Source organism: Rhinopithecus roxellana, chromosome 11, assembly GCF_007565055.1.
Source record: "Rhinopithecus roxellana isolate Shanxi Qingling chromosome 11, ASM756505v1, whole genome shotgun sequence".
In the NCBI taxonomy this organism is placed as follows: domain Eukaryota; kingdom Metazoa; phylum Chordata; class Mammalia; order Primates; family Cercopithecidae; genus Rhinopithecus; species Rhinopithecus roxellana.
Window position 1 is genome coordinate 116,354,689 of NC_044559.1, and position 13,331 is coordinate 116,368,019.

Consider the following 13,331-nt stretch of genomic DNA (forward strand, 5'->3'; position numbering starts at 1 on the left):
TTCTGCAAAGAATTACTGCAGTTTTCAGCAAAAAGTAGATAAAATAGAGCCAGGTGTCCAAATTTTCTGCATAAGTTATATTTATGCAGAAATAAACATGGGTATTCAACCCTAGGCAGTGCACTAACGTCACAGAGGGAGCTTTTTTAAAAAAACAGCATGTTGTGACTCCTCCTTGGGAAATCCCTGATTAGTGGGTTTTGGTGGGAACCGGAAGTCTAATGTAAGTAACTCCACAGGTGATCTGAGGCAGAGCCGATTTTGGTAACTCTTAATAGCAATTTAACGCAATGTCCACCAGATGGCACTCATGCTCCCAGAATAGAAAGGCAAGTCGGAAAACTGCTCAATTTGTTAAAGGCTGTGCTTCCTACTCTGCAAGTGTCTGCCTTTAAGTCTACACTAGGCCCGGAGCAGTGGCTCACCCCTGTAATCCCAGCACTTTGGGAGGCCGAAACGGGCGGATCACCTGATGTCAGAAGTTCGAGACCAGCCTGGCCAACATGGCGAAATCCCGTCTCTACTAAAAGTACAAAAATTAGCCGGGCGTGGTGGCGTGATGCACAGAAAGCACACAGCTGGCGCCTGTAATCCCAGCTACTCAGGAGGCTGAGGCAGAATTGCTTGAACCTGGGAGGCGGCGGTTGCAGTGAGCCGAGATTGCGTGCCACTGCACTCCAGTCTGGGCGACAAGAGCGAAATGCCGTCTCAAAAAAAAAAAAAAAAGTCTACACTAAGTGACTCTCATTGTCTAAAAACAACAAATGGGAATATAAAATGCTTGTTTTACTCACGCCTCCACAGTATGGTCCAGAAGATGGAGAGCTGGCATTGGGCCCATCGTAGAGTGTGAGATAGTTCTGTACACAGTCTCCTGGATCGTCAATGCTGATAAAGTAGAAGTTGACGGTGACAAGCCTTCCAGCAGGAGCCACTAGAGCCCACTCACAGTGCGTGTTGTTTGGGTAGGTGCCTGGATAGCCAGGGCTGGTGAATGAGCCTCTGTCTCCATAAAGAGTTCCACCACATCCTGCAAGGAAAACAGGACAGGAAGTGTGATTCAACAACATATAAGCCGTCCAGTCTGGCTCGTGAGGCAATACGATTTTATTTTCTTAAGGTGCTGAGACTCTCTGCGAGAATAATGGAGGCAGAAACCCCTTTTCCTGTTCCTCTTCTTTGGGCTGCACCCTTTCTCCTCCCTTCCCCTGTCTTCCCATTGCCACCTCCACCTCTTCCATCCTCCACACACGTGCCTTTGCGTGCATTTCACGACCCCGGGAAAACTTCCTCCAGGACTGTACTTTAAAACTGGGTGTTGAGAGCAGAATGGAAAAAAAAAAAAAACACCTTGATAAACTGTGGAAGAAAATCAAGTTGTTCTCTGTGTGCTTTCGATGGTGTAGAGATGTTTGGGTGCCCTGAGTTGATGCTAATGATGCGAGTGAAGTAAAATTAGAAGTAAAATTCAGCACTAAACTAAGAGGGAGTGTGTTATTGTAGGTGGTGGCACGAATGACTTCATTATAACAGTGACTTTACTGGGCTAATAACCACCAAGACCTAATCCTACCTCCATCTCAGTCTAGTGGAGCATTTTGGGCAACTCATTAATCTTGGTGGGTTCTGTTTTTGTTTTTGTTTTTTGAGATGGTGTCTTGCTCTGTCGCCCAGGCTGGAGTGCAGTGGCACGATCTTGGCTCACTTCAAGCTCTGCCTCCTGGGTTCATGGTGGCTTTTTTTTGGTTTTTTTTTTTTTTTTTTTTCTTTTTTTTTTTTTTGAGACAGAGTCTTGCTCTGTCACCCAGGCTGGAGTGCAGTGGTGTGATCTCGGCTCACTACAGCCTCCATCTCCCAAGTTGAAGTGATTCTCCAGTCTCAGCCTCCCCAGTAGCTGGGATCTATACCCAGTTAATTTTTGTATTTTCAGCGGAGATGGGGTTTCACCATGTGGATCACGCTGGTCTGGAACTCCTGACCTCAGGTGATCCACCTGCCTTGGTCTCCCAGGGATTATAGGCGTGAGCCACAGCACCTAGCTTAATCTTGGTGTTTTATTTGCTCGTCGATAAAATTTGAGCATTGGAGATCATCTTTAAGCTTCCTTTGGGTGTCAAGATTCCATTACCACAATTGTCTTAATAGAACCCTTAAGATATTTAAAGTGAATTCTGTTTATCTTTCTTATTTTGAAGATATTTTGGTATTTTGGGACATTTCATAAAAGTATTTCTCCTCTCTTGCATTAAATGTATTGACATGACTTAAATTTTCTTTAGTTGTTTGATAAACAGCCAACCAAAAATGTGAGAAGATACTACCCTAAAAAAGCAATTTCTCTCCAGCACCGCCAGGAAATGTCAGGGCCTGCGAGAAGCACAACCACTTATATATATGCCAGAATGTGTTCATAAGTTGGATTTTTGGTAAAAGTTTTTCTTTAAATTCTCAAAGAACTTCCTTAGTCAAAAAGTCTAACAAAATTTAATTTACCAAGGAATCTTTAAATCTTCATACCTTACCTTATATATGCTTCATATATCAATATATATTCTTTTATAAACAGAAATAATGAATAAATGTAGAATTTAAAGTAATCTGGCCAGGCGCGGTGGCTCATGCCTGTAATCCCAGCACTTTGCGAGGCTGACACGGGTGGATCACCTGAGTTCAGGAGTTCGAGACCAGCCTGGCCAATATGGTGAAACCTCATCTCTACTAAAAATACAAAAATTAGCTGGGCATGGTGGCGTATGCCTGTAATCTCAGCTACTTGGGAGACTGAGGTAGGAGAATCACTTGAACCCAGGAGGTGGAGGTTGCAGTGGGCCAAGATCACACCACTGCACTCCAGCCTGGGTGACAGAGCGACACTCCATTTCAAAAACAAAAAAAGTAATCTGTACTTTCATGGTTAAAAATCTTTATTCTTAACATAAACTAATCAGGTACACAGGTAGCTAAAAATATAAGGTTACTTTGCCTTTTTCTGTTAGACACCTCCTGGTTTTCTCACACTGCTTTCCCGTACAAAGTGCAAATGTCTTACCAGAGGGTGATGAAGTCCAGATGATTTCATATCCACGATCAGAAGTTACACTATCACTCTTAAATCGTAGGTACAGTTCATTATTTTGAGAAAAGACAGGGCTTGGTAGCAGAGCCCCACAGTACTTGCCCAGTAATGGTGAATTGCTGTTACTTCCATTTCTCACCTTGAGGAAAGAGTCATTCATTATTAACCTCACACTTTCCTCTCTAAGGTATACACATTAAAATGGGAGACAATTTGAATGATGACACTGTTTGGAAAAGCTTTGTCTTTTTTATAGTTAAGAATGAAGGGTTTTCTGAAAATACATGCAGAAGTCACCTTCACCTGCAAAGGGGAAAAATGTTCCACGTGTAGATCAAAAAACATTTGCATTTTGATTCAGAAATATCTGTTAACCTATAGTAATTAAAACACCAGGCAGCTTTTTTATGCCATAGTTTGTGCTGTGATCCTGCAGCCTTTGCTTATGGGGAAACATTTTGGAGAATGTAGGTAAAGTGAATTTTTAAAAGGTGGGGATGGGTGGGGGCAATGTTGCCTGCTCTGTTTCCAGTCAACTATTACACCTTTTTCAGTGTGTGTGTGTGTGTGTGCACGTGTTTCCGATTAAAAATTACTTGGCTATAAAGGGGCTATGGAAAAATACAATGCAAAGTATAATAAAGTTCAGAACAAAAGGAATTTCTATATGGGCAAAGGACAGAGTTATAAATCTATACAATGTCTGTTGTTAAATGTGTTCTACAAACACATTCCCAGGCCTCGCTGCTTTTTTGTTTCAACTTATTTTTGAGTAGACACATATAAAAACAGGAGACGAGCTGGTGTTTTATGGGGAGAGAGAACCACATTGTGAACTGAACCACTTTCTGTCCCCCAGCCTGGCTCCCACCCTGCATTCACAACCAGCCCTTCTTCCAGGAGGGCTCTCGACGCTTCCTACAGAAACGTTACACAGGCAATGTATGCTGGAACCCGACTGACATGTGGAAATGCTGATTTTACTGATCTATGTATTCAAAATATTGGAAGTTCCTCTGTTCCCTTTATAATTCCATGGTTTAAACTTTGGTTAATTGGTTAATTGCTGGTATCTTAAGTCACAGAGTTAAGACATCTTGCTGGGCTGTGTTGATCAGGTGAGATTCCTTTCAGGTCTATGTAGTAGCCCATGGGAGAGAATAATGCCTTTTTAGTGCTTTGGGGATTATTCTGCTACACGTTTAAACAAAGTAGCCTTGCCATGACAGAGTAGCCAGTCATCCACTAAAAGATGGGAGGGCTGCCATATATAAGACCTGCCATCACCATGCTCTTGAGTTTGGGTGTTTTTCCCTTGGGGTCCTCTTTTAAAATGCCGTTGCTCTGAGAGGAGCAGCGAGATACTAATTTCCACTGACATTGCTGACAACTTGTCTTATTCACTTTCCTCTCCTAGGAGGAATGGGACAACTGAGAGCAGCAGGCATCTCTGGGACATCAGGGGATCCTGAAAGGGGAGGTGAAGGCAGGAAAACACTAGCAGATTCCAAGCATGGTCTAGAGCTCAGCCCTTGCTTGGGAGTAACACAGTAAGAATCCTCAGTCAGACATTTCCGTTCCCACTGCAGTTCACAAGAACGGAATGCTGAGGCTTCCTGGTACAACTGCCGAGAAACTATGCCTACAGTCTTCCCACTGAGAGCCAGACGGGGCCACATTTTAGAGGCCTAAGTGGTGGTTTCCTTTCTTTGCTTATGGGACAGGAAGTTTCAGATCCATTCTGTGGAGTAATGACAGACAGCTAGGAGGAGGAGTTCTCACTCTCCATGGCTGGAAAGCAAGGCTTTGCTTCCCAGCATCTATCAGGCAAATGGCAAATGCTGACTCTGATCAATAATGGTCCATTCAAGCTGGAGTGAGTTAAGAGTTAGTTGCACTGTGACTCCAACCTAACGGGATTATTCCATCTTTCCTCCAGATCCCGCTCCCCTCATTCTTTCTGCTTTACACTTCATATAAATATTTGGATCTCCATGATGGGGGAGGTACATAGGTCCAAGTTGAATAACCTGACCGGCACAAAGAATAACTGTATTTGTCTCTTCATTTCCTTCCTGCTACATACATCTTTTGGTCTCCCGTCATGGCGAGTATTCCTTTAGAAAAGGCATGAGCTTTCTCTGAGTGTTAATTATAGCACTATATGTTAAGGCTATTGATTAATAAAGGATTTAGATGAATTCCAAAGGGGAGAGCTTTCCAGGATGATAAAACTCTGCATCAGGAATCATGTTGAAGCTAAACCCATATGCAAAGACCATGTGCCGGGACACCCTTCCTGGATAGGCTGGGCAGAAGGTGACAGCAGCCCTAGAAGCCAAATCAGATGAGGGGGTTGCAGGAGAGAAAAGAAAGAAGAAAGAAAAGAAAGAAGGCCCTTGGTGCTAAGAAGCTGAAGATGTTTTGTTGGGAACAAAGGCTGAAGCTACCAAGCAACTAGCAGCTGAACAGAGGCCCGCTGGAAAGAATCCTCCCACGGAAGGAAAGGAGCCTGCTGCATACACCGGTACATTTGTCTATGCTACAAAGATCAAATCATCTTGGGCAGCTTATTTTGAATGAAGTCCTGATCAAAGAGGCAGTGAGAAAAAAAATAAAATAAAAAATACAACTCCAGATCAGGTGTAGACGAACAAGCACACTTTTTGGAAACTTTACTGAAGACTCTTGTGTGGTGAAACAAAGCCAACTGAGAGACGGTCAGGTTGAGGTTTAGATTTAAACTCCACTCACAGAAGAATTCAGCATCCTTATGTTCTTGGGTCTTAGGTTCCATCTAAGTACATTTCCTAAGGATGAATGTATTTTCAACAGAGCTTGCAAAGCTTACAACCCCATGAGCTCTGGGGTTTTCTGACAAAACACAGGTGCTGAGTTCCACACACTGGGTCCACATCAGATGAGGCTTATTCAGACTGTCTCCTGCCTATGAGCAATGATGTTCATGTCCCATCTCACATGCCCAATGCAGGCGATGGGGCAGAAAGAGCACAGAGGGAGCTCATCGGGGGCACTGGAGGATCCCAAAGGTTCAAGCCCAAGAGGCGCATGGCTCTGCCTGCTCCAGGTGCAAGGGGGGCTTCTCTCTCAGTGTGTCCTGGGGTGGGAGTGTAGGGTGGGTGGGTGGAGGATGGGCAAACAGCAAAGTCACTTATGTGCCCAAATTCAAGCTCTGGAGTTGTGGTGGAGAAAGGACAGAGCACACCTCCTGTGACCAGGGAGCACTTATTCAAGGAAACACTTGTCTTTAGAGTATGTTGACAATGCCCCAAACTTACTGTAGTAAGGGAAATGATGTGAGCTATTTGGTATCATTCTGTTTCATTTGAAGAATCAGCATGTTGTCCTTAGACTTCCCTCTGATCCTTTTATGTCTCAACTTACATATTGCTCTCTTAAGCCTTCTAGTTCCCAGACTGAGTTAGGGACTCCTACCCATGCTGGACCCAGTTAGTCCTTTACACATTGTGCTGTAATTGGCTATACTCCATCGGTCCTTCCCACCAGACTAGGAGTCTCCTGAGGGCCCTGAGGTTCCCAATTTCTGGTGTTTGGACTGGTGCTCTGTAAATGTTTAAGGAATAAAAGGGTCATGAATAATTAATGAAACAAATAAGAATCATATAGTATTAGCAGCACTAGAGAAAAGATGTAAAATCTTAAGTGATCCACCATCTTTTAAATATTTCATTCAAATGATATTCAAATGCATGTTACCTCCAAGAAATCATTTCTGCATTCAACTGAGTTCTCGATGCCAAATGAATGAAAAAAGAGAGAAATGGTGTGGTTCTGGGGGGCCGTGACAGTAATGGTGCAATCCATGTCACTGTTATAGTTATCTGGCCATCCAGGGCTCCTCAGGTTGCCAAACGCCTTGTGATAGTCTCTGTTGCAATCTTAGAGGAAAAATATGCATAATTAATATATGCATTCCAGTATGTAGTGCTCTTTCAGCTTCACAGAAATCATTCAAAAAGATCACTACATTTAAACAAACTTTAGAAAACATAATCCAGCTTCTTTGTTTATCTTTGAGATAATTGAGACCCTGAGCAGTGAAGTGAATTGCAAGCGGCACACACAGGTGCAATGCAGCAGCTCGTTCGCAAAAACACCCCTACGGGAAGCACGACACAGGAGGCTTCTCCTTTAAAGACGAATACTCGAGCATCCTTTGAACTTTTCTGATCACACGGAGGTGGAAGTGGCTAGCATTCAGACTCTCTTTTCAACAAGGACGCTACCTCCAAGACAGAGTTTTGCACAAGGATTTTAAGTCCATTGGTGAGTTATTTGTGGCAAATCATTCTTTACCTTTTTTATGTTTGTTTTTGGTAAAAAAAATACCAAAAGTACTTTTGTTTGTTTTAACCAAAGACAGCTTTCATTTGAATCAGTTCAAAATAAGTAGTAAATAAAGTGTTCTGTGAAAATAAACATCTCAGTGATAGTAATCAGGTAGCCCTTTCAAGGATTTTTGATTTTTACAAAATAATTTTCTAAGATTTTCAATTTTGTGAATACTAAAAACCTTTGAAATATAAACTTTAAATGGGTAAACTGTATAATATGAGAATTATATTTTGATAAAGCTTTTGTAAATAAATATATATATGTCTTGTAAATAAAAATATATATTCAATGTGGTTAAGTGGATCATTAAAAAGACAACTGGTATATTTGTAAAATCCACTATATACTCTGAAGAAAATGCTAGCATTCTAACCATCTTGGTTAGTATTATATTCTCTTTAGCTCTTTAGAAACCGACTTTAGTAATTTGCGAAATTGGGCCTGGGTTCTAGTTAAGAGATGGGTGTGGTTTTGTTAACAAATCCTAATTTACTCACAGGAGTCCATTCTAGAAATAATTGTACTTATTCTAGGAATAATTGTAATGATCATGGCAGCTTTTCTGAATAAAAGATGAAGTTGCAGGGCTCACCTGCTATCTGATAGGTGAAACTCACTCTAGAGTTTCTGTTTACAACTCCAGATTTGAAGATGACAACTGCAGTACTCATAGAAGAATCAAACACTGGCACAGGCTGAAGCATTTCTGCCACAGAACTTAATTCTTGAATTTCCGTGACCCTGAAGTGAAATGGGAGCCAAATCATGTTAGATTTAGTTTTAGAAGAGAACAGGCCATAACAGAAATCAGACTGCGTATAAAAGTATGGCTTATTTAACCATGGAAACTAGCTCTGTTGTTGGAAGTGCTCTGCAAGAAGGCTCACATTGGGCTTGGAATCGACACAAGTTGTACCTTCCCAGAGGGGCGGGAGGAGGGGAGGCAAAGTTTTTGCTGAAACCACAGACACTTCCCTGCTGAAAACAAGACCCCTTGCGTCTCACACAACTTCCTAGCTGAGGCCTGTGCCATTGCTCTGAGGATCGCCGGGCTGTTTGAGAGCTCACTGGATCTCCCCTCCTGGGGCTTTTGCCATTGTCCTGAGCTCCATGGGACTAATAACCACCATCGCCCTGATCCAGCCCTTGCTGCCCCTTAGCAAATCTAGTCAGAGCCTTTGGTTCCACTGCACATCCCCCAAGCCAGCCGGGGCCCAGTCAGGAGGTCCCGGTTCCCCTTTGTAACACTAGGGCAACCCTCGTCACCTCTCAAAAACCTGGAGTGAATGCAGTCGAATGCCCATCAGTTCTTGGGTAAAAACAAGTTGTACCAAAGTCAGGGTATTTGCAGCCTCCCTGTCACAGGAAAGTCTCTAATATCTGCAGTCCTTAGGAACTTACTGAAAGACACCACCTGTCTCTGCTTGCAAAACTCCTGTAACTGCTCGGGGGCTTCCACCCCTCCTTCCCACTGTCTCCTGCTCTTGGTCCTTGTCTAACTTTGCTGTATCCTGTGAACTTTAAACACACTGTCAGTCATTCTCTGTATACATCCCCCGCCTTTCCACTTTGTGGCCTCAGCAAAACCTGGTTCTCCAGCAGCCTCCTGGTAGAGGCTGTTCTTTCCCATGCTCCACAGCTCATTGAGTAGGAAGGGTGGGGGCCCAGCCTCAGGGGAAGGGAGGGATGCTCCACATTCCCCACCGCAGCTTCCATCCTCATCTCAAAGCTGGTTTTCTTTCGAGGGTCTCTACCTGTGGCCAAAGATATTCTCACCATTCTCATCACTCTCATTTACTTTTCTCCCAGTTACTTCCCTTCATTTATGAAAGACTTGAGGTGTCTCAGCTCACAGTAATCTCCTGCCCCCAATTTCCCTTCTGAACCCTTTAGAGGTTTCGATGTTTTTACAGACAAGCCATTAAACACCTTCACTTTGTATTTCTTAACCCCAGTGACTTCCATCTCTGCATCTCTGTTCATCTCCAATGCCAGCTAACCACCGTACATCCTCTGTAACCACCCTGCACATCATTCCTTCAAGATCTGCCAATTAGGGCTGCTCTGTCTACTCTTGGATACCCCGAGAATCCCAGTTTCTCGGGCCTCATCCGTCATTGTTTGTCTTTCCTCCCTACCTACCCAGTCTGAAACCCTTTATTGTTTCCTGTATTCATTCAGTGGAAAACATTATTCAGTCATGACAAACACTGGGTCTTACTCAAGGCTGCTCCAGCTGCTGTTATGTTCCAGCTGGTGCCTCGTGCCCTGAAAGTGCCATTCTGTGCCCCACTTAGTGGTCCACCCTGATCCCCATTGTCTTAGCTTCATGAAGCCGGGGGAAATTGAAAGAGCTTTCACCCAAAGGGCCTTGTTCCACTTGACTCTAAGTCCTCTAGGGTACCACTGGGTAATAGGGATTTTGTCCTGAAAACAATTACCAACGGAATAACGATAACCTAGCATCTTGTCCACCTTGGGAGCTCATCTCAGTGTCTATGCTTTGCACAAAACTCAGCAAGTCCAGGGCCTATTCAGCTGCCAGCACATCTCACACCTCTCCACACTGGAGTCAGACAAACTGGACTTTTCTCTCCCCAGCAAGACCACGTGAGAAGCAGGGGACCCCAGATTTATAATGAAGAGGACCTTGAAAACTCAGAAGACGACAGATGGGACTCTACTAGTCCAGCATATGGGGCTTTGACCATGACATTTTACTGGAATGAACTGGGGAGAGTTAGTTGCTCCCCAAACTGCAGAAAGACAATCTAGGTATTCTCAGATGTTCTCCCGGTATCCATCCTCAGTTCATGGCCACTCCCTTTACATATTTTCCCAGATAATCTCATTCTTCTCATTATTTCAATTACCTATCATGATAATGATGATTCACAAAAATCTTTGGGCCTTTGGTCAACATCCCACTTTGTATCCAACTGTATCCTCAACATCTTATTCCAGAGGAAATACAGACTCAGCATTTTTTAAAGTTCAAAGTGGCTTTTTGTTGTTGAGACAAAGTCTCGCTCTGTCGCCCAGGTTGGAGAGCAGTGGCACGATCTTGGCTCACTGCAATGTCCGCCTCCCAGGTTCCAGGTTCAAACGATTCTTCTGCTTCAGTTTCCCAAGTAACTGGGATTACAGGCGCACACCACTGTACCTGGCTAATTGTTTGTATTTTTAGTAGAGACAGGGTTTCACCACATTGGCCAGGCTGGTCTTGAACTCCTGACCTCAGGTAATCCACCAGCCTCAGCCTCCCAAAGTGCTGGGATTACAAGTGTGAGCCACCACGCCCCGCCTTTTATGACCTGTGAGACTAGTGCCAAACAGCCTCTTTACTGATTCTCTTGTGTTCTGTATTGACCCTTTCAATTCAACCTATACGTAAATCCCACTAACTATAAGTATTTCTCCAAGCATGGTCTGTGGAGCTCTGGTATTGGCACCAAAACACCAGAGGTGTTTGTCAAAAATTCAGATAAATGGGGATTCAGTCTCTGAGGGTGGGCCAGGGAGGACGCACTTTTAAGATGCATCTTAATGCATTCTTAGGCACATGAAGCTTTGAGAGCTCTGGACCTACATGACCAAGTTCAAGTTTCTCGACACCTGATTGGAGGGCTTTGTGTACAGATAAAAAACACATTAAGCTGGAACTAACTTAGAAAATTATTTAATCATGGCTTCATTACTTCAAGTGTTGTGCAAATATTGGTGAAAAGGTCACTAGATGCGACAGTCATTCATCCTATAATTGTTACCTGTGGTGAGTCCTGAAGCTCTAAGTAATTCTGCGTGCAGTCTTGCGAGGTCAGCTGTAACGCCCACACAGTTATCTTGACCTGCTGATGTGGAGGGGCGTCAATGACCCAAGTACAGGTGGAAAATGGGACATCTGGGTCTGATGAATTGGGTGATGAAATATTTTGTGGGGTCCAAGTGGCATTGTATGTTCCACCACAAGGCACTGGGGAGGGAAGAAAAAGCAACACAGGAGACCTTTTATTCATGTCGCATCTCAGGCAATCTTTAAAATTCTGTCTTCCCTGCCTCCCACCCCAGAGGAGCTATATTTTCATCATTCTATTAAGAATTCAAGGTTTATATCCTTGACTAAAGATTGTATCAAATTTGTACTGCAGATTAAACATAGAGTAATTAACATGGTGTTTAGCAATTGACATTGAGTTTAGATAGTAATTGACATTGAGTTTAGTCATTAACATTGAAATTTCGATATAATAAGCGGGGCATTCTTTTCAGTACATAAATACATGTGTATTTCATAACTTATAAAAATGCTTCTATTTACTCACTGTCCATGATGGTGTATGTAGCATTAAATCCTTCCCTTTCTAATGTTAAGTCACTGACGAATTGAACCGTAAGGAAGTTACCAGAAGAGATGAAAGGAGCAGGGAGGGTGGAACCGCAAAACGTTCCAGCCAGGTTCGCATTTTCACTATCCCCATCGTATAACTGAGAAGAAAAACAATTCATTACTTCTCCATTATTTACAAAAGAGTTGCATATTTTACACTAAATTGGATGTGAAGTCACAGTAGGTCACGATTAAACATTTTACATTGATGTTCTTAGAGGTGGTTGTAACTTAGGAACAGAATTATAATTGGATTGATTATATTATGACTTTCAGCAAAGTAAAAACCTGGTACGATGTCTAACATTTTCTTCCTCTTTGGGAAAGTAATACATGATTTTAAAAAGGCTGTTATGAGAGTCCGCTCACCCACTGCTACCTTAATCTCCACACTTACTAAGACTCTGGCCCCAGCTGCTCTGATCTCTTGCCTAGATGATCACTGGAGCCTCCCAGGAAGCCTCTGATTCTGCTCTTGTTGCTCTTTAGTCTATTCTCAAAATGTCAGCCAGAGGATACTGTTAAAATGTAAGTCAGACCAGGTCACTGCTCTGCTGAAACCCTCCTATCTGCTTCCCATCCACTCCATAGAACAGCCAAAGCCATCACAATGGCCTTCTCTCCTCTCCCGCCCTCACCTTTCTGATCTAATTTCTTATTGTCTCCACTTTGTTCATTCCATGTCTTGGGCCAAACCAGGCATGCTTTTACTTCTTGGGTATGGCATTTGCTATTCGCTTTGCCTGGAATGCTCTTCCCTGCACATCCACATAGTCTGTCCTCGTACGTTCCTTCAGGTCTTTACTCACATATCCCCAATTCAGGCGGGCGTTGTGGTACACGCCTGTAATCCCAGCTACTCGGGAGGCTGAGGCAGGAGAATCGCTTGAATCTAGGAGGTGGAGGTTACAGTGAGCTGAGATGATGTCACTGCACTCCATCCCGGGTGACAGTGCAATACTGTCTCAAAAAAAAAAAAAGGTATCCCCAACTCAATAAGGCCTTCCTGATGCAAACTCTCCCAACATTCCCATTTCCTTTCCTGCTTGATTTTTCTCCACATAAGTGTTATCTTCTTCTATATACTACATATTTAGCTTTTTTTTTTTTTTTTTTGATACAAGGTCTCACTCTGTTGCCCAGGCTGGAGTGCAGTGCTGCAATCACAGCTCACTGCAACCTTGAAATTCTGGGCTCAAGTGATCCTCCCACCTCAGCCTCCCAAGTACCTGGGACTACAGGTGCACACCACCACGCCTAGCTAATTAAAAAAATTTTTAGAGATGGGGTCTTGTTATGTTGTCCAGGCTAAACTTGCTTATTTCATTGTCTTTCCCTCTGAAGAGAATACAAGTTCCATGAATGCACAGATTTCTTTTCTGCTCGCTGCCATGTTCCCAGTTTTTAGAAAAGTGTCTGCACATGAGAGGAACTCAATAAAAATCTAATAAATAAGCAAGTACTTTGATTCCTGTCTCCCACTAGCCCTCC

General features: G+C 43.2%; 1 protein-coding gene across 1 annotated transcript in view; it reads right to left on the reverse strand.

Annotated features, from left to right (window-relative positions):
* The window catches only part of CUBN (cubilin), a 319,416-nt gene that overhangs the window by 4,143 nt on the left and 301,942 nt on the right, over window positions 1-13,331 (reverse strand). The window contains 7 exon segments of the mRNA XM_030941178.1: window positions 795-1,030; window positions 3,050-3,215; window positions 6,815-6,996; window positions 8,046-8,145; window positions 8,147-8,194; window positions 11,221-11,426; window positions 11,776-11,938. Of these exon segments, the coding sequence (XP_030797038.1) occupies window positions 795-1,030; window positions 3,050-3,215; window positions 6,815-6,996; window positions 8,046-8,145; window positions 8,147-8,194; window positions 11,221-11,426; window positions 11,776-11,938 (1,101 nt within the window).